General features: G+C 42.7%; 1 protein-coding gene across 2 annotated transcripts in view; it reads left to right on the top strand.

The window, feature by feature from the left end:
- The window catches only part of Elp3 (elongator acetyltransferase complex subunit 3), a 72,680-nt gene that overhangs the window by 4,300 nt on the left and 47,838 nt on the right, over positions 1–20,542 (top strand). For both annotated transcript variants that reach the window (XM_021654470.2, XM_060391345.1), the window contains exons 3-7: positions 2,426–2,564; positions 10,792–10,862; positions 11,565–11,628; positions 12,881–12,949; positions 15,370–15,524. In XM_021654470.2, coding sequence (XP_021510145.1) covers positions 2,426–2,564; positions 10,792–10,862; positions 11,565–11,628; positions 12,881–12,949; positions 15,370–15,524 — 498 coding nt within the window. The remainder of the gene's footprint in view (positions 1–2,425; positions 2,565–10,791; positions 10,863–11,564; positions 11,629–12,880; positions 12,950–15,369; positions 15,525–20,542) is intronic.

Here is a 20,542-nt window from a genome sequence, read left to right as displayed (position 1 = left end):
TCCTTCATGGTGTTAAAACCAGTACTGCTTGGAAGGAGGCTGTCAGCACAAGGCACAGCCTTGACCACCTCTGAACACAGCTGGCCCGTGCTAACCGAGAAAATACTTCCCAGAAGATTTCACCTCAGTGATGCTGGCCGCTTCTTAATCACAGCCGATTCTTAGTTCCAGCCAACCAGATACCACACATTCTTCGTATAAAAGGGCCTGCTAGAGTCTTTGTTTCCCTCTGAAACTTCACAAGCCAGGCCTCCATCGGCTGCATTGCTTTCAACAGTCTTATCTTTTTCACTCCTACAGAACATCCCATTGGCCCAATGACTTTTCTTGGTCAAAGTTCCAAAGCCCTTCCACAGCCTTCCCCAAAACAATGTGGTCAGGTCTGTCACAGCAATACTCCACCATCCTGGTACCAATTTCTCTTAGTCTGGGTTACTGTTGCTAGGATGAAACACTGTGACCAAAAGCAACTTATGGAGGAGAGTTTATTTCATCTTACAACTCTCAGGTCACACTCTGTTATTGACGGAAGTCAGGGCAGGAACCTGGAGGCAGGAGCTGATGCAGAGGCCGTGGAGGGATGCCGCTTACTGGCTTGCCCCCCATGGTGTGCTTAGCCTGGGGTCTTATCGACCCCAGGACCATCAGCCCAGGTGTGACCAACTCACCATGAACTAGGCCCTCTCACAACAATCACTAATTCAGAAAATGCTCTATAGGCTTGCCTACAGCCTGATCTTATGAAGGCATTTTCTCAACTGGGGTTTCCTCCTCTCAGATGACTCTAGCCTCTGTCAAATGACATAAAATTAGCCAGTACGGGGGTCGGCAAGATGCTCTAGTATGTAAGTGCAGTGCATGGAGGAAGCCAGTGTTCAAAAGCTGACTGACCTCTACGCTGCTACAGTGGTGCATGCACAGAGGCAAATGCACACATTTAAAACAAAACCTACAGTATGGGTAGGTACGGGTATCACCCTTACCTCTCAGATAGGTGATCTGAAAGTAGAGAGGTAAGTCATCCAGGGTGAGTTGTCATTTGCAGAATGGGGATTCAGAATCTCCAGACCCCATTTCTTCTTTGTGCCATCATTTCATGTACTTCTTTTCTCTTGACACCGTGGCCAGGAGCACTCTCTCTGGTATCCTTAATGTAATCCAGCTATCTCTACTGTAGAACCTCTTCCACACGTTCATGTTCACCTTGGTCTTTATTACACCCTCAAATGAGTGGGTCTTATTTTCTTAATTGCGTTTGCCCTTCATATATATTCTCAAAGAAAGCATTCTCCCCCATGTCATGTAGTGACCACATTCATGTCCTTTTGTAGATCCACTTCTCTGTTTGTTTCTTGAGATACCTCTCCCTGACCCCTTTCTTGACACTGTGCTTAGAGAGCATTTGCTAAAGGAGTGAGTCAGCAGTTGTCCTCTTTGACTGTGAAACTTTTATATTCTATAGCTTTTCCTACAATGTCTTACAGTGTCAACCCTGTGTCTGTCCTGCTTCCCTAACACCTGAGTGCTCTTCTGGCTCTGTTTTTCCAGCACATGTTAAAATCCTTTCTGCATTCTGGAAGCAACTCTTGCGCGCGTGTGTGTGTGTGTGTGTGTGTGTGTGTGTGTGTGTGAACTTACCCACAACACATCACATGAAAGGACCGTGCCTGATGCCTGGCATACCACATATGTGGGTGGTAGCCTGTGCATGCTAGATATTCAGTTAGTGTTAGCTGAGAACAGTGTGTGCAACCCACAGAAGGATGTGCCCAGTGGGCACAGAGAAAGGGAAAGCTGTTCAAACGATAGAGAAAATTAAAGGAATAAGTTGGGCATGGTGGCACACACCTGTAACTTCAGCACTCTCAGGTAGAGACAGGATTTTAAGTCCTAACCTGTGTACAGCAAGACAGAGTGAAGGATGCTCTGGGGGCTACAGATAGGGTTACAGTCAGGAGGGGACATGGAGTTTTGTAATTGTTAAGGTAGAGTCTAGGATTTGTATTCTGGTTTTTGATTTGTCTTGCTTCTTTTGTGTAGAATATTTTATCAAAGAAAGTAGTTCTCTATCAGGGTGATTTCTTCCCAGGAAGCAGGGGCCAATGTCTACACAGCCTTCCACACATGGTCCCAAATGTTAAGCTGGAAGCTGAGGCACAGTTTGGCATGAGACCTCCACTGTGCCATTGTCCCAGGCCCCACAGACCTGGTTTACTTCCTGGTGTTTAAGGTTAAGAAAAGCAAGATACTTACTAACATTTTGTTTCCTTTATTTCCCTCCTATTCACAGATGTTAGGCAGACTTGCCGCCTGGTGAAGGAGGAGAGGCGTGCCAGGTGTTGGTGGTACTGTGTACACATCATCCTTTTCCTAGCCTCAGCCTGAAATTCTCTGATTGCAGTAATGCCAAATGCTCTGCTTTCAGGTTGAAAACCAAGACAGCTGCCAAGTACGGCCTTTCGTCCCAGCCCCGCCTGGTAGACATCATCGCTGCGGTCCCTCTTCACTATCGAAAGATCCTGGTTCCCAAGTTAAAGGCAAAACCCATCAGGACTGCCAGTGGGGTGAGTGATGAGCTGATGAAATACTGAGAGAGGTACTGAGGCGGTAGGGGGATGGATTCAGATTCCTATAGTCAGTCATGCCGTGTACTTGAATGAAGGAGGGCAAAGGGAGGAAGCCAGCTAGTGGGCTTAAAGGAATGCATGGTTTTCTAGTGTCTTTAAAGACTGAGGCCTGATCACTTACAATATGGCAACTGTTACTGACTTTCCTGTGCTGATAGCTCCCAGTTGGTACTTCTAAAAGGCATATAATGGTGCAGGGTAATTTCATATGTGATGATTGTGGAGTAAGTCTCCCAGTAGAGACACTGTGGGTGTCCAGAGACAGGACATCTCAGCAAAAGAAAAAAGTAAAGCCCCAGCAGAAAGCATGGCACTGTCCTGACCTGTAAGTATGCTCATATGATCAGGGAGGATCAAGCTCAGAGGGTGCTGGGGCAAGAGAGAAATAGGCAAGAAGGCACAGAGATAGGAGAGGCACGAAGGGCATGGCATGTGCAGACAGGGAATGTAACAGACTGGCGGAAACGGAGTTATGTTTGGCCCATGATTTTCTTCTTGAGACAGTCTCACTGTATAGGCCACACTGGCCTTGAACTTGCACTGTACCAGCTTCCAGCTTCATTAGAAGAAACTGGAGGCCTTGGTCAGGATTAGCTTGCAAACAGTCGCGTACAGCTAGTGAAGAAAGCAAAGCAGGAAACCATTTGAGGCTGCTCTACAGGGTGGTGGTGGAAGCAGGGTAGATTTTTCAGAACACTAATGTAGATATGGCGAGCATGTGGTAGAAGTGTAAGACCGTGTTGGACATTCTTGTTCTGTGTGAAGGGGCTACATTGGGACCAAGGCTCAGGGAAGCAGTGGCTGAGTGAGAGGCTGGAGGAAATGGGCAGGATCAGGATTCTAGAGTTGGAGTCCGTGTTCCTGATATTGTAAGACCTGGGGTCTCACAACAGCTCAGGAGTTTAATCGCGCCCTTCCCAGAAACTCCTCCAGACCAAGACTCGTTGCAAAAGCAAGAGGTTTATTAACCATTGTACAACGGGGTCACCCTTGCTGGTCAGCAAAGAGTGGCACCGGGAGACAAAGGCCTTTAGGTTTTTAAAAGAAAAATTGCGGGAAATTTGAAGTTTTAGTTTTGGCAATTTAGGATTGGATGAGGAAGCTATAAAGTAAGATAATTGGTTAGTCTTAGATGCTCAAGCTTGGCCAGTCCTGCCAAGTGTGGATGCAGCTGCACTTTAAGGTGGGGGTGGTTAGCTCATCCTTGAAGATTAGGGCTTCGGGCTCTTGGCCGGAGGTCAAAAGCTACTCAGAAGAAGTCTAGGTTCGTTGCTAAGAAACGCTATCTCAAGGACAAGGGTCTGGTCCTTCTTTTGCTGAGTGAAGGTCATTGCTTGCTTGCCCCTTTTTTTTATATCTGTCCTCACAGATAGGGTCACATTCCTTCACTCTCTGGAAAGGTACTAAGAGGCTTTAGCTTAACCTGGACCTAAAACTCAAAACTATAGGCTTTAGAAGACATATAGGTTACAAAGTTAGTCTAACCCTTTCATTTCCCCCTTCTCCTTGTAACTGCTTCAATCATGAAGCAGCTGCAGAGTGAGAATTTTATCTTAAGAAAAAAAATTTTTTTTGACTCAACATTTTAGCCTGTAGAATGGGACAATGGGCCAATGATCCGTCTTCTGTAATTTCTTCATGTTGATGATGGATCGTTGAAATCTCAGTTTAAAAGAGGCTGAAATGCTGGTCAAAAGTTGGAGAGAGTACATGGGTAAAGATTACTAGGAGCCAGTCAAAGGCTGGTCAATGAGGCAGTCCTTAACAGTCTCTGGTTAGTTGATCCAATTGAAGAGACAGGGAGCAGTCATGTCAGCTTCCAACAAGTCCAGATTTCAGTTTGCAGCCCAGAGTCAACCAGGTGAAAATCTGCTGAGACAAATTCAGACTAGAGACAGAAGTTAAGATTTGTCTGTTAAATGGAAAAAGGGAGGAATCCCAACACCAGGGAAAAACTCTTCTGGGATCCATTTGAGCTATGTCAGATTTAGGTCTTATGATCTTTTGATTTTTATAAACTCATATAAATTTTTGGTACACAAAAGGAAACTCAGAAAAGTAACATATCAGCAAATCTAATACAGCAACATTTTGAGAGTAACAGATAAAAACTATATCCAACAGAATTGGTACCAGTCAGCTGTTTGTTTTATATCTTTTATAAACAACTTAAGTGTGTCCATGTGGCAGCCTTTTTGGAGTTAACGGCATCTGAGCAGCGGAACTCAGCTTCTTGGCTATTTTTTAAAGTCCAGTCTCTCACAGACTGACCTTGGTGGTCTTACAGTGGACTGCTCTGACCCTGAGAAACTCCGTGCAACCATAGTAACCAGACAGCAGGCTCTGTGCAACCTTGAGTAAACCCTCCTATATTTTGGCTAAGTAAAATTGCCTGCGTGAGAAACTGCTTGTACTTTTTTTTTACTTAAGTGTTAACCTGACGTCCATTAAATTGACACTTTGATCAGTATGTAGACCAACATTTTTTAGATTTTTATAACCTGAACTCCTATATCCTCAGACCCTATATAAACCTTATATTTTTTTTATTTAACTATTAATATAAGACATTGGCAACTGATGTAAAGCCTGTGAGCAGGGCAAACCTGTTTTGTTTTTTGTTTTTTTTTATACAAAAGATATAGTACCCAGTAGTTTTAACTAACTAATGAACTGTCCAATGAGCTGATAATGAACCTAACTGTCTGCTCTTTAACTGCCAAGTTACTGTTAACTAAGCCTAGCCTTTCAGCCTAGCTGTCAATGTGATCAGAGACCTGAGAAGGATAAATTATGAGCTAAGTAAATGTATCGATCAAAATGACAGAGATGACTAGTTAGTCCATCACCTAGGCAGTGTCCCTTGCTCCTGTGGTCTCCTGGCTTTCTGAGCAGAGGCAGTCCAGCCATCCAGGCATAGAGGATGAGAAACTGCTCCTGTGGAAAGAGGAACAGGAGAGATTGACCTCACCTTGCCTCTCACAATGTGAGACAATGGCTCTTCAGGTGTCCCGGCTTTGTCCACAGTTTAGGCTGGGCCCTAGCAGTGGGTCAGTTGGGGCAGTATTGCCCAGTGGTTAGCATACCACAATCCAGAGTTGCAGTCATCTGTCGTTGTCCAAATCTTCTCGGAGAACTTGGGGAGCTACTGCCAGGATTTTGGGACTTTCTGCCACAATAAACTTACATATGTTAAAATGTCATATTCATCAGATCTCTGATAAGCTTGAGGGCCAGCATATCTGAGTTACTCTTTGTTTTTATCATCTGTTTTAAACTGTGTCCTATAAAACAGAATGTTATTTAATCTAGTTCTAGCATATTTCTGAGATGTATGTTTTAGAACTATATATTTTAAGACAAATAGGCAAACTTTATAGTTACCCATCCTAGGCTTAACCTTTAAAAAAACCCTATACAAAGACACTAGGTAGAGCTCAACATCTTAACCAACTGTAGTCGTTAGCATAGCTTTAAGTCTGCTCTTTCTGAACTAAAATTGAAGCAAACATTTTAATCAGATACAGTTTATAGAGGGGCTAGCAAATCTTGTTGATCCTACCACTTTGTATTAAAATTGAACAGTAAAAAGCTTTGCACTTAACACTAATCAGAGGACTGAACATAACTGAGAGACCTAAACAAAATGGTGGTAAACTCATGTCTCCACCCTCTTTATCTCTGAACCAGCATGGCGGCTGGCCACGTGTAACTGAACTCAGCTGGAAGTCCTAAACAAATATGGCAGCAAAACTACAGCTTCACGTGCTCTCTATCCCTGAACCATCATGGCAGCTAGCCATGTGTTAGCACAGGCTGTGACTGACAATACCAAACATAGCCATTAGGTGCTGTTGATGACACAGCAAACACTGTGGAGCATCCATAATCCCCCACAAACAAAAGTTTTAACATAATGATCAAATAAGTTTTAAAACCAACTGCATAACAGAACAGTACAGAACTCTTTTAAACTGTATGAAGTATTTTAGCCATACCAAATCTATCAGCCAGAATTTTTTTCCCTTAAAAGAGCATAAAAAAAACATTTTGCAATGAAGAATCACCAGCCTTTTAAATGAATTATAACATATTTAAATACAGTGTTTTTTTTTTTTTTAATCATATTAACTCTCTGGCTTTTTATAATACATCTACTAACCTTCTGCAACATCCTATATACCTTTAAGTTTTTAGCTTTTTTTTTTTCTGGCTTAACCGACATTTTTGTTTTAGACAAGCTATTTTTTTAAATATTTCTTGCTCACTCTCTCTTTCTTTTTAGACAACAGAAAAACTCCCATTAATTTTTTTTTTTTTCTCAAGGGTTGGGAAACTGTTTTAAGTTCGTTGTTAGACTGCCCAAGAGTTATTGCTTAAAAAATCTGATAAACTGTAAATGTTTTATCCTCTTAGACATCTAAACAATTTTTAAAACTCGTCTCTGCAATATTAAAGCAAAGTATCTTTTTTAGGAGTGAATTTACAAAGCATAACCATAATTTTAAAAGTCGAAACCAGATTTTAAGACCAAAATTTATCAGTGAAAACAACCCAATCTTCAGAACCAATATCAACTTAGAATAAGACTTTCTTCTTATCCTAAAAGGAAATAAAATCATTTTGACTCAGAGATTTTGCAACCTTTGTTTTCCTGAGCCACACCATGTGGCAATTTACATTGTTGTTATTTAAACATATGCATTTATAGACCCTACAAACACATAGGCACATATACGTGTTTAAAACAAGAATTTGAATTTAACCTTAAAACATACCCAATTATTTTTTTTTTATCATATCAACCATTTAAGACCAGTTGAAAACAATCGTATAATGGCCATATATTTAAACAGACAGACTCAGCTGTAATTCTAAACATTACAGCAAGTGCAGTTTGTTTTTTTGTTTTTTTTTTTTTTTTAATTACTGTTTGATCTGTAAGTTGCAAGCCCCCTAGGTGGGAGGAGGGAAGAGAGGAGCAAGAGGGCGTGGTGAGCTCTTGCTGCTCACTTCCCTGCTAAGCTGGCATGAAGGCAAGGGGGAGGAGTTTTTCCTCACTCTCGGCAGCCAGAGCAGCTCCTATCATGGAGCAGCTACGGTGCCAATCCCCGCCTAGCCATGTCTAAGGATTTCCATCCAGCAAGCCCATGAGCCTTGCCTACTCCCTTGGCTCACTTGTGAGCTCTACTGTAGCTTACTTCCCCTGCAGGTCCTGAACCTGCTTCCTGGCTGGGCCTCTCCCCTCCCCCGTGCTCTTTGGCTGTCCATCGCAACAAGGGGCCACATCAAGCCCATGCCCTGCTGGGTGTGCATTGTTATTCCACAGACGCTCAAGTGCCTGAGCACCGCCTGCCCAAGCTCCAGCCCCAGCTCCACATGTCTCCCCAGCCACCCGAAATCACTCCCTCCTTGCTCCCTCGGGAGGGAGAGCACACTGCTTGGTGTCCTGCCATGCAGCCATGTGCACTCCCAGGCCAAGTTTTAATTTTAACTATCCTCTGTCCAAATTTTTATCAGTCCAAGTCTACAAAGAAACAGACACAGAAAAATACATACATACATGAGAAACACAGGATTTAAATTGCTGGGAGCAGAATCTCTCTGCTCCTCCCTGTTCACAGAAAGGGGCAAGCTGAGTGTCCTACAGGATGTCCCATGGACTTGGCATTAATGACATGTCTGTCTGCCTTAATGAAACCGTTCCAGGCAAGTGGCCTCAAACCACTCAGGGGACTCGAACCCCTTCTACAGATGCTCTCAAGCTAGACCATTTCCCTGTCAAAAGAGTCAGAGAGGCAACAACAACAGAAACACAAAGAATCAGGCAAGTAATCAAACAAGGACACCCTTGTGAGTGGTACCACAGTGCTCTGATAGAACGGCTGCCTGGTGGCGGTCGTTCTCTACGAAAATCAGACGGGAGGAGGACTGTCTCAGATCCAACCTCCCAAATGGAAACTTGGGGCATCCCCCAGTTCCCAGTCAAGCGATATTCTGACACCGTCTGTCAATCGCAATGACTGATCAGATGACCAAAAAGGTCCAGACAGGCGCCTAAACTGAAACAGATTGGTACCACAGAAATCTAATTGAGAGGCTGCCTCATGGCAGCCATCTCTGACAAGAAACAGATTGGTAAGACAGAAACAGACTAACCTGTTCCGAGCTCGACCTCCAAGTTCAGTCTGATGAGGGTTGGGGAAGGGGCACGCCCTTTCCCGGCCAAACGCACCAAAAATGTAAGACTTGGGGTCTCACAACAGCTCAGGAGTTTAATCGCGCCCTTCCCAGAAGCTCCCCCAGACCAAGACTCGTTGCAAAAGCAAGAGGTTTATTAACCATTGTACAACGGGGTCACCCTTGCTAGTCAGCAAAGAGTGGCACCGGGAGACAAAGGCCTTTAGGTTTTTAAAAGAAAAATTGCGGGAAATTTGAAGTTTTAGTTTTGGCAATTTAGGATTGGATGAGGAAGCTATAAAGTAAGATAATTGGTTAGTCTTAGATGCTCAAGCTTGGCCAGTCCTGCCAAGTGTGGATGCAGCTGCACTTTAAGGTGGGGGTGGTTAGCTCATCCTTGAAGATTAGGGCTGCGGGCTCTTGGCCGGAGGTCAAAAGCTACTCAGAAGAAGTCTAGGTTCGTTGCTAAGAAACGCTATCTCAAGGACAAGGGTCTGGTCCTTCTTTTGCTGAGTGAAGGTCATTGCTTGCTTGCCCCTTTTTTTTATATCTGTCCTCACAGATAGGGTCACATTCCTTCACTCTCTGGAAAGGTACTAAGAGGCTTTAGCTTAACCTGGACCTAAAACTCAAAACTATAGGCTTTAGAAGACATATGGGTTACAAAGTTAGTCTAACCCTTTCAATATGACCCAGCAGGTTTGGTCTGCTGTCTGGATCAGGATGTGATATTTGTAGTGCTTGTGTTGGCTACTTTAGTGACCCTGTCTCCTGGATTCTGATGCTTGTGGACAGTTGAATGTCACAGTTTTTACATACAGTGTACTGCCAAGGCTGAGGCATTACTAACTACATTACATTACTAACAAGCACTTACACACGTATACAAACTTAAAAAACAGTCAGAATGCAGGAATTTTAACATGTATACCTTGCCGTCATCTAGTCACCACTGCTCCTGCAGCAGTGTCTCAGTTGAGAATCACTGCTCACCCGGCTGCCATGGCTCCTCAGAGCAGCCATACCTGACCTGTTCTTTACCTTCACACTGAAGGGTGTCAGCTGCTCGTTTCCCAGCATGTTCTGCAGCGTGGGGTAACGAACGCTTCTGCATAGCTGGAGCTGGCTCGCGCCTCTTTGGTGACCTGCACACGTGTGCACTGACATAAACACAGTGCCATCTGTCTTGGGGGGGTCTCCATCTATGTTGGCAACTGTGTTTGGAGAACTGGACCTCCAGTTTCTTCAGCCCTGGGCTTTCTCTGGTTTTCTCTGTCCGCATGTACAACCTCCTGACGTTAGCCTTAGTGTGGATCTGTCTGGTCACCTACCTTCTGTGCTAGTACCTTAATACCCTTACTACCTCTGTTACCACTCCTTTTCAAGCAAGCATTTCCCTCCCTTCCCCCTAGCCTGGACTCTCTCAGGTACTCTGAGATTTTGCACATAAACTCTCACTCTGATCCCTAACTTCCTGCTATAGATGTTGAAATCTAATGTATCTATGGAAATTGAGTAATAATGATTAGGATTCTTTATAATATTGATCTTTGTAGTCTATTTTTTGCAAAATAGTTAGAGAATAAGAATTACCATGACCTTAAAAATTAATTCCCAGGTCCGGGCTTGTAGCTCGGTGATAGAATGCCAAAGCTGCTGTGTGCAGTGTTTAACACTACAAATTAGTAATAATAGTTCCTTATTCCATACCTACTGTAAAACCTAACCCAAAGCTCATATGTTAGTCACATAAATTTTTAACTATTATCCGTATAAAAGAATGCAGCTTTAGGAAATAGCAGCATCGGTATCTTGACGGAGATACTCGGGTTTCTTTTCAAATCAGGTCTATCAATCTTCTTTTTACTCTCTTGGAAACCTTTATGTGCCATTCAAATTGTGTTCCTCTCCTTAGGGATAACCACTCTGTAGAATTTTTGTTAATTTTCCAATGATAGCTTTTTAATTGACCTTTCTTTTATAGATTGCTGTTGTGGCTGTAATGTGTAAACCCCACAGATGTCCACACATCAGTTTTACAGGGAATATATGTGTGTAAGTATGATTTTGATAAATTGATATATGTGTGCTTCAGTTAAACTAGCAAGTAAATTCCCTAATGCCTACATCGGTACAGGCTGATGATAGTTAACACTTTGACTGAACAGATCTGTAGGTCAGCCTCAACTAGCAGCTTTGGTAAGGTATTTCAGTGCTTTGAAAGTGGAACAGACAGTGTTGTAGTGCTGAAATACTTAGAGGTGAATGAACTTGAGACTTGGGACAGTGGGTACCTGTTGCTGGGTAAATTAAACATGGTCAGCTCCTGGAATTCCAGCATTAAATTCAAAATGAATTTAGATCAGAAGAACATCAAAAAATTTTAAAGTTATTCTTATAAACAGCCAGTTGATTTCTCTAATTGAGGACTTGGGAAGAGTTCATGGATGTGAATATGGACAGGTTGGAGGATTAAATGGGAGGGAAATTTTCCTAAGTAAAGCGTAGTCTCAGGAAAGCATAGAGTCAATTTGACTAGACAGCTGGGTCCTTGTATCAAGCCTGTAAAGAGCTGTGACTGCCGTGTTCTGGACATGAGTGTTGTCACGTTCCTTCACTTATCTTGTTTGCTTGTTGGTAAGTAAAGCTGCGAGGGTCACCTGCTATTTTGGGTTGGTGGCGAATTTGCTTTGATTGCAGGGCTTTCTGTTGAACTGAGCTTTTCATCTGCCCTCCCTGTTCTGTCGTTGTGTCCAGATACTGCCCTGGAGGACCTGATTCAGATTTTGAGTACTCAACCCAGTCTTACACGGGCTATGAGGTAAAGCTTTTGACTTGGTCCTGACAAAGTGCTGTGATCCAGAGTGTGGCATGACAAGTACTGACATTCTTACAAGCTTTGGCTTTTTTCCTGACTAGAAAAGCTTTTTGCCAAGTATTTGCACTGTCTTCTAGTGCTGTCAGGTCACCGAGGAAATGCTGACTTGAGTATTTCCTAACTATTATTTCCAATTGCCATCCCAAGTGCTTTGCCACTCCAAGCCTTTCAGCAGTTTTTGGAAGGTAGATACTGTGATTATCTCAGTTTTGTGGTTAAGAATTTGAGGCATGGAGGCTTAAAGAGCCAACAGGGAGATACAATTAGTGAGCAGCTGGTCTGACCCATTTTCCATGGTCCAAATTTTTTTCATTTTTACATACTAAGTAATGTGTCAAAATACTGTTTGCATCTTGCCCCACATTTATTTTTATATACATTTGTGTGTGTGTGTGTCTTTCCAGACATGTCTCATTGTAACTCAGATTGGCTACAACCTTTTGTTAGTCTTCCTGTCTCAACCTCCCAACCACTAGGATTATAACTGGTTAGGTCTGACCCCTGGGGATTGGATGATCTATCAGAGAGCTCATCCATGGAGAGAACCAATTCTCCTCTCAGCTCCATTGATTGCCCATAGCCCATTATCTAGGCCTTAGGGAACTCCCTGGTCCATGTTGGCTTGTCAGCTGGTATTGTCATTGTGCAGATCTTGTTTCCACAGTCATTTGTTGGGATCTCGAGAGTGGATCATTGTCACTTATTTTCTGTATTCTGACCAGCTGTGGATCCCTATAATAGTCTTACCTGCTGCAAAAAACAAAAACACGACTCATCAAAGAACATTTTATGCTGGAAAGCTGCTTGATCATTGTAGAATGTTTGTTCCGTTGTGTGACAGCGGCATCAAGGCAACTGGCTGAGCCATTAGAAGCCTTGTATAATTAAGGGCCTTGGGCAAAAATCATTCTGCTGCATGACACTTGCGTATGTGTGCCCATCTGTATGTGTGCATCTATAATTTGGAGGTGACTGTGACTCAGGAAGAGACCGTGCTTTTGAGATGCTCTGTGGGAGAGGACTAGCCAGGTGATCTGAACCTTGCTGAGACTGAGAGAAAGGTGGGACGTGAGGTGTGGTTTTAGTCTTCGGAACCCTAGGGTATTTAATTTTAATGCAATCCTTCATTGCTTTGTACTCTTTTTTTTTTTTAATATAGCTATCACATGATATTTTTTTTTCCTTGTTTACTTAGCCAACTTCCATGAGAGCTATCCGTGCTAGATACGACCCTTTTCTGCAGACAAGACACCGGATAGAGCAGGTAAAGAGGCTTTTTTAAATTGGTTTTGTGCTTCAAAGATGATGCCATTGCTTGATTGGGGGTCATAGTGAGGTAAGATGAGGAGAATATGGTTTTATGCTCATCTGAAGGAGAGACTGACAGCACCGTGTGCGGTGACTGTTGTCTCCTTTCAAAGTGAAGGAAGTCACATGTGAAAGTGTGTGAAAGTTCTTTAACTGACAGCAAGGGGTTGAACCTTAGCTTCCAGAGCCAGATCAGGAAGTGTTTGGATGGGTTTGCTCAGGGAGAGCAGGGAATTTACAGACAAGTGGTGTGAGTAGTCAATCGGGCTTTTGGGCTTGTTCTGTGTCATGACTACGGTGTGCATAACTCAATCAAATTCCCCAGTTGTACCTTAAAGGGGATGGATTTCCTTTCATATAAATTATACATTGTTGTAGCTAACTAAAAACTAGTATTGTGGAGGTGACCTTGAACTTCTGGAGGAGTCTAAACATACTTTGCAAGTGTTAAAATGCACGAACCATCTGTAGATGTTATAGTAATTAATATGGTCAGACAAATAGAAGGTCTAAAATAGAAAGGAGTGTGCACTCCGTAAGTTGCTTTGGGGTTTGTGTGACTTTATTATTGACTACCGCCCAGTTCTAATGGTCCAAGCAGGTGTAGGCCACAAGTGTCCGCAGTTGTTAGTGTCAGTCAGCAGGCCCTACCTGGGAAGCCCACGTAGCTTGGGAAAATATGTTCTGAATGGATTTTGACTTGGGTTTTGTTTTTAGGCCTGGTATTTAACTCATTTAAGGTGTGTATTAGTCAGGGTTCTCTAGAGGAACAGAAGTTAAAAAATGAATCTCTCTGTCTATGTTCTATCTGTCTGTCTGTCTATCTATCTATCTATCTATCTATCTATCTATCTATCTAAAGGAGATTTATTAGAATGACTTACAGGCTGTGGTCCAACTCATACAACAATAGCTGCCTATCAGCAGAAGGTTCAAGGATCTAGTTGTTCAATCTACAAGGATGAATGTCTCAGCTGGTCTTCATTATAGGTTAGAATCATAAAGATTCCAACTGGCTCTATCGTCAGTGAAGGAATAGACTTGCCAGTGAAGGGGAGAGCAGGCAAGGAGAGAACACTTCCTTCTTCCATGTCTTTTATATAGGCTTCCAGCAGAAGGCATGGCCCACAGTAAAGATCCAGATTAGAAAAAAAAAAAAAAAAGATCCAGATTAGAAGTGGGTCTTCTACTTCAGGTGATTTAATGAAGAAAAAAATCCCTCATAGGTGTGCCCAGCCACTTGAGTTTCAGTTAATTCTAGATGTCAAGTTGACAACTAGGAATAGCCATCACAAGATGGAAAACAGTTTTAACAGTGTGAAATGTTTTATTTACTAAAAATTTTTTAAAGATTCTAGGTTTAGACATTAGGATAGTCACATTGAATAACAATTCTTTTCTAACTAGTGCAGTAGAGTCATCTGGGAACTTAGCGACATGGCGGCACGAGGATCTCGACCTCTGTAGGTGGGGGTGGAGTTTGGCTTAGTATGGTAGCAGGAGTTTTTGTAGATGCTACCTGGGTGATTTTGATGTTACCCCTTGTATGCAGCCATGGACAGAAGTAATCTAGTGTTGATGGATAGACATTCATATGCTCACTCAGGTACACAGATAGACAGTAGCAGCAGTCACTATTTGCTACTTGCAGAAACACTATTTTTAAAAGGTTCTACATAGATACTCATTGGATAGTATATTCTAGTCCATAATTTGGTATTTGATCCTGGCTTCTTTACATTTAACATATAGCAAGAAACTTTAAAATTTGTTTTTAAAACTTAGAATCCTGGCTTAGTATAGTTGGCGCAGTGAACGATTGGGCCATTCTGCCCTGTAGTAGTAGAAGAGATGAGATGTTTCATTTTGAGGCAGTCAGTTATGTACTTTGGTTTTCCAGAAGCAGCTTGAGGGCCTGTGCCCAAATCAGCCTTAAATTGCACCTTGAAGTCTCACTCTAATCTAGTATTTATCTTTCTCCCAATCATAAAATCCAGGTTATATTTCAATCACAATTGTGTCTTTTATCATGAAGTCTAACGTAAAATATATGATCAGTAAATATTTGCAGTATTTGGCACAACATTATACTGATTTTTTTAATTTATTCTATGTTACCTGTTTTATAAATATCTTAAATTCTTGTTTAATTCCTACTTAACCGTCAGCATTAAAGTCTGGCTTCTGGTTTAGTTTTAATTCTCACTCATTTGAGCAAGAATTGTTTTTCTTTCAGACATTTCTTTTTGTAAACGCATGGAATTAGCAAATGTGTTTTATTGCTTCTTTCTTTGTAAACGGCTTGTGAGCCTGCAGCATGAAGTGGGGAGTTCGAAGCACTAGAGGAATGCTTTGATGGGTGTGTGCTTCTTCCAGCTAAAGCAGCTCGGTCACAGTGTGGATAAGGTGGAGTTCATCGTGATGGGTGGAACGTTCATGGCCCTTCCGGAAGAATACAGAGATTTCTTTATCCGAAGTTTACACGATGCCTTATCAGGCCACACTTCAAACAATATTCACGAGGCAATCAAGTAAGAAACCCTGTTTCTCACTCTCTAATGCGATTGCCTTTTTGGTCATCCTCCTAGCAGCCGATTATGAGGATTTGTATGTATGAATATGTTCCACATACATATTCTGAATTTCTGTACTCTTTTCTTTTTTGTGGGAAAGAATTGTTTTCATTGGGCTAATCCTTTAAAAAGAAACAAGTATGTTCCGTCGACATGGCCGTCTTTTCATAGTTTCACTTGTCAGATCTTTTCAGACTCAGCCTGAGCTAAGCTGTCCAAGCTCACACTAGTTTGAGTTTTGAGTTTGCGTTTCAGTTCACTCACAAAGAGGACAGGATTTCCTTTTTTCCTTCCTTCCCTCCCTCCTTCCTTCCCGTGGTACACAGGTGTGCCGTGGTACACCTGTGATGGTCAGGACACATTATAGGAGTCAGTTGTCTCCTTCCACCATGTGTTGCAGGGATTGAACTCAGGTGGTCAGCTTGCATGGCAGGCTCCTTTACCCACGGAGATACCTTGCCAACACAAGTCTGGGAGTTCTTTGTCGGAAGCATCTCACTACTATAAAAATCATTGGGACAAATTACTATTGCTTAAGCACTAATTTGTTGGTAACTGATACTTAACTATGAAGTAATTGCTGTTCAGGCATGGTCCTTGTCTTAGTCTGTTTGCACTGTGAGAACAGAATACCTGAGCTTGGGTAGTTTGTGATGAATGGCAATTTGCTATCTCATGTTTCTGGTGGTTGGAAAAGTGCAGTATTATGGGTACAGTGTTTGGCAAGGGCCTTTTGTCATCACCTCATGGGGCATGACCAGAGGCCATGTGATGCATGAGGGGACTTCGCTTACTTTCACAACAGCATCGTTCTACTCCCAAAGGCAGAGATCTCTGCCTGACCACCTCTCAAAAATCACTTTTCAATGCTGGTACATTGGCAGTTTTAGAATAGGGCTTGAAGGAGTAGACAGCCACACCATACCACAATCTTATACTCATTCTGAGTTATGATTAATAAAAACGAAAATAACTATGAGCTTTGCTAGCTAGTATGTCACAGATTTTAGCAGGAGAATGCTAAGGCTTCATCTAAAGGTCCGTGGTTATAGACTATCATAAAAATATGCTTGTTTTCAGAAATTTTAGGATGCCTTGGAAACTGCACATTTTTAAATTATTATTTATCATGTGTTTTTTACAATTCCACTAGTTCCTGTGTGTTTTAGTCACTGCTCTATTGTGTGAAGAGACACCATGACGAAGGCAACTTTTATAACAGCATTTAACCTGGGAGCTTGCTTACAGCTTCAGGAGTTTAGTCCATTATCAACATGGCAGAGAGCATGGCAGCAGGCAGGAGTGGTGTTGGAGAAGTAGCTGAGAACTATGTCTTGATCCACAAGCAGAGAGAAAGAGACTCTATCAGGCATGGGCTTTTGAAACGTCAAAGCCCACCCCCAGTGACATACTTCCTCCAAGAAGGTCACACCTCAATAAGTTCCACTTACTGTTAACCAAGCATTCTGGTATATGAGCCCATGGGAGCTGTTCTTATTCAAACCACCATATCATCTCTGCAGTTACAGGCACTGGGCACATGTTGAGCAAGATAGAACTGTCTGTGTCCATGTGGTAAATGTCCTTTTGTACAGTGTCTTACACAGTAAAAGCTATGATGGAAAGGGACTGCTGTGACAGATACCTGCTGTAGGCAGAGGAATCTGAGACTTCTGTAGAAAGGGTAGAATGAGGGCACTAAGAAGGGAAACAGGTCATGGCTTTCTACTGGACACTGAGTTATACTCCATTGAGCAAGGGTATGTTCTCCGGTGACATTGAAAGGCAGAACCCAGGCCAGATTATATAGCCGTTCAAAGAGCTGGAGTTCATGTGAAATGCAGAAGTAGATTGTTCCAAGCCAAGGGGCTGGAGGTGACATCCTCAGTAACAGGTGAGGTCATTTGACTGTCTCTGACTAACAGGTTAGTGCCTTACAAGAGGGAATATGAGAAGCCTGTGAGCCTCCTTGCCTCCTTGGCTCAGACGAAGGTGCTGGCAGTGGTGATGGAGAACAGGCAGGTTAGGGGGAGGAATGCCAAGCATGGCACCTGAGTAGTTGGATGGGAATGCCTTATGCTAAGATGAAAAAGCCATAGGGAAGCTTAGGTTTAAAGGAGGAAATTAAGAAGTTGACTTTGGGTTTATGTTTGAAATCTCCATGATGCATGTAGAGATAGATGTCTGGTAGTGTCTAAAATAGCAAGTCTTGGCTGCAGGAACACAGTAGAGATTTTCAGTCACACGTGATATTCACGGCTTCATGGAGGGGTGATGTTACCTAGTGGGAGAGTTTTGCATCTCCAGGTTGTGCTAAAACAAAAAGCAATGTTCAGAATAGTTTATACCATAGGATCTCATCATGCACGTGTCTATCCATGTCTATCTGTGTGCCGTGGTCCTCATAGGCCATGATTAGCACTGAGGAAGAGCTGGGAGTAAAGGAAGCCTGCATTTGCTGTGTGTGCATTGTTCATTGTGGTTCGCTCCATACAGTAAGCCTTTGAGTGTAGTGTTACCTCTGTTTTACATACAAGGAATCCAAGGCCCAGAGAGGTAAAGTAGCTTGTCCAGACTTAATACAGATAGTTAATGGCAGGGTGAAAATAGAAACCCAAGCAAATGTAAAAGAGCGTGTGTGTGTGTGTGTGTGTGTGTGTGTGTGTGTGTGTGCATCAGCACCGTCAGATTTTGGTTTTTCTGAAAGGGAAGGAGAATGTCATGCAGCTAATTACAAGGTAGGTAAAATAGTGCTGCGTCTTAGACTGTTGTGTGGCAATTAGTAGGATCAGGTCTGGAATGGACCTGAAGGTAGCTTTATTACCTGTAGCCTGAAGCCTGAGTAAACACTAGAATGGACTTTGAGTGGTCAGTCTAGACCATCAAAGATCAACAGGGATGACCTTGGTAGGGTGGCCTCCTAGAAGTGAGGCCATGCCTTTTTGTGCCCCTTCCTTCCCCTGTTGCTTTCCTTTGGGTTTGTGAAATTGAAATGAAGTTTTTTCATAAATTTAAATGAAAGTCAGGGATAGCTTGAAGGGCTGCATAGAGGATTTATCCTCTGTAAGGATGTGTGGTGAACAAGTACTTTTGTTTGGCTGATAAATGACAAGTAAATTTTCTTTTTCTAAATCTAGACTTTTGGGTGTGCAGCTTGTTCCCACAGGGACCTCAGCAGCCAGATGAAATGGCATCTATTTTTATTGTCCATTCAAAAACCTTGATCACTCATGAATATGAGTCATGCTTAGTAAAGCTCTGAAGTTTCCAAACTTGAGAGGAATAATGATGTAACCCAACTCACTCCTGTTCATACTGGAGTCAGCTTATACCTTAGATAAAACATCGTTTGGGGGGAGTGGCCTTCGTTTGTCCAAGGCTCTCAGACATTGCAATGGCAGCAGCAACCTGGGTTTCCTGGAGAGCTCATTCACCTCTAAAAATCCCAGCAGTGTTATCTTCAGTGCCATTGAATCTTTCCTCTCGCCCGAGAATGAGCCCAGAGTTGTCTTCTGGCCTCCTCACAAATGTGCACTCACCAGTGCGCGCACACACATGCACCCATGCATACAAACATTGTAAATATAGCTAGTAAGGTGGTTTATCTGTACTATGTATTTTTAATCCCAGTGCGTCTGCTGAGACAGGAGACAGTAAGAGTCACCTGGAAGCTCAGGGGCCAACTATCCTGGAGTGTGCAACTCGGTAGCACAGACTAGCGAGCCCTTGCTCAGCACAGTGGAAAAAGAGGACTGAAAGTTATATTTTGACCTCCACACAAGTGCCTTGGCGAACACATGTCCACACAAGCACATACACACTAACAAATTTTAAAAATAATTAAAATTTTAAGTAAATCTTCCCGAGCTTATTTTTTCCTCACAGGTTTCTTATATTAAAGAGGTATGTGTTTGTGTGTGTGTTTACATGTATAGAGTCCAGCTATAGCTGTCTTAAGCATGCCTCTCCTATGAGCTTAGTCTTAGCTTTTCCGTGTGGCATTTGAGCCTTGGGCATTAATTGAACTGGCCAGCTGAGCAGATGGGGAAGTTCGGGGGTGCAGCCACTTTGACATTTTCACCAGTTCAAACATCACCAGCCTTGCTACAGTTTGGGTGCTAACTGTTCTGCTGCCTCACAGTATTTAGCTATAAGTCCCCTATTTTTGTAGTATAAATGGGCTTTTATGTTAGAACGTACTCGATTAAGATCATGATGTGTTTGCCTAAAAAGTCCACAGGGAAGCAAGCCTATTCTGGAGATGTCTGGCCAGGCCCAGCATGGGTATGTTTCTGTTCTTGACCTCCAGGGGGCACTCTGCTTTTAGCTTACAAAAATATTTTCTGACTTGAGGCTTCATTGCAGCAAATCTCTTGAATGGCTCTTAGGAAGTAATAAAAGTGCCAACCATTGCAACATGGCGCTCCGTTCTGCAGCCCACTCGCTGGTGTCTTGCTCTCTCCTGGTCTCTGTACTTTGTGAGGCAATATGAAAAAATGCCAATTTGTGGGCTTTTGTTTGCTTTGTTGAGGTAAATTCTTCATACAACTCCCTATAATAAAGTGTTTAGGGGAAATTTTGTGTCGTTTGAAGCAGTAGTTTCTGAACTGAACTAGAAGCAAAATTATTTGCAAATGTTAGCATCATTGTGAATTAAAGAGCAGCCCAGGAAAACTGGTTTTGGTCTAATGTGTTCTTTTCAGAACTTGTGCAGCATTGCTATCTGTTATTTTGTGAGAGGATGTTGGAAAGTAGTTGTTTTCTGGAAGAGCTTGCCATCTTCTGGTGGAAGCTGATTCACCATGGAGCCATGGCAGATAGTTCTCACCACACAGCTGGAACACTGGTGTTCATTTGCTCAGTAGGATAGGATGTTTTTCAAGGGTCCATCTTAAACTAGTTAACAGTTCCTTGAGGTAGCGGGCAAGCCATCAGTGTTGAAGGGTAAGCATCCTTAGGGCCACTCTTTTATTAGC

Source organism: Meriones unguiculatus, chromosome 9 (assembly GCF_030254825.1).
Source record: "Meriones unguiculatus strain TT.TT164.6M chromosome 9, Bangor_MerUng_6.1, whole genome shotgun sequence".
NCBI lineage: Eukaryota > Metazoa > Chordata > Mammalia > Rodentia > Muridae > Meriones > Meriones unguiculatus.
Note: the sequence above shows the minus strand (reverse complement) of the source record. Positions and strands in the feature narration are given on the sequence as shown.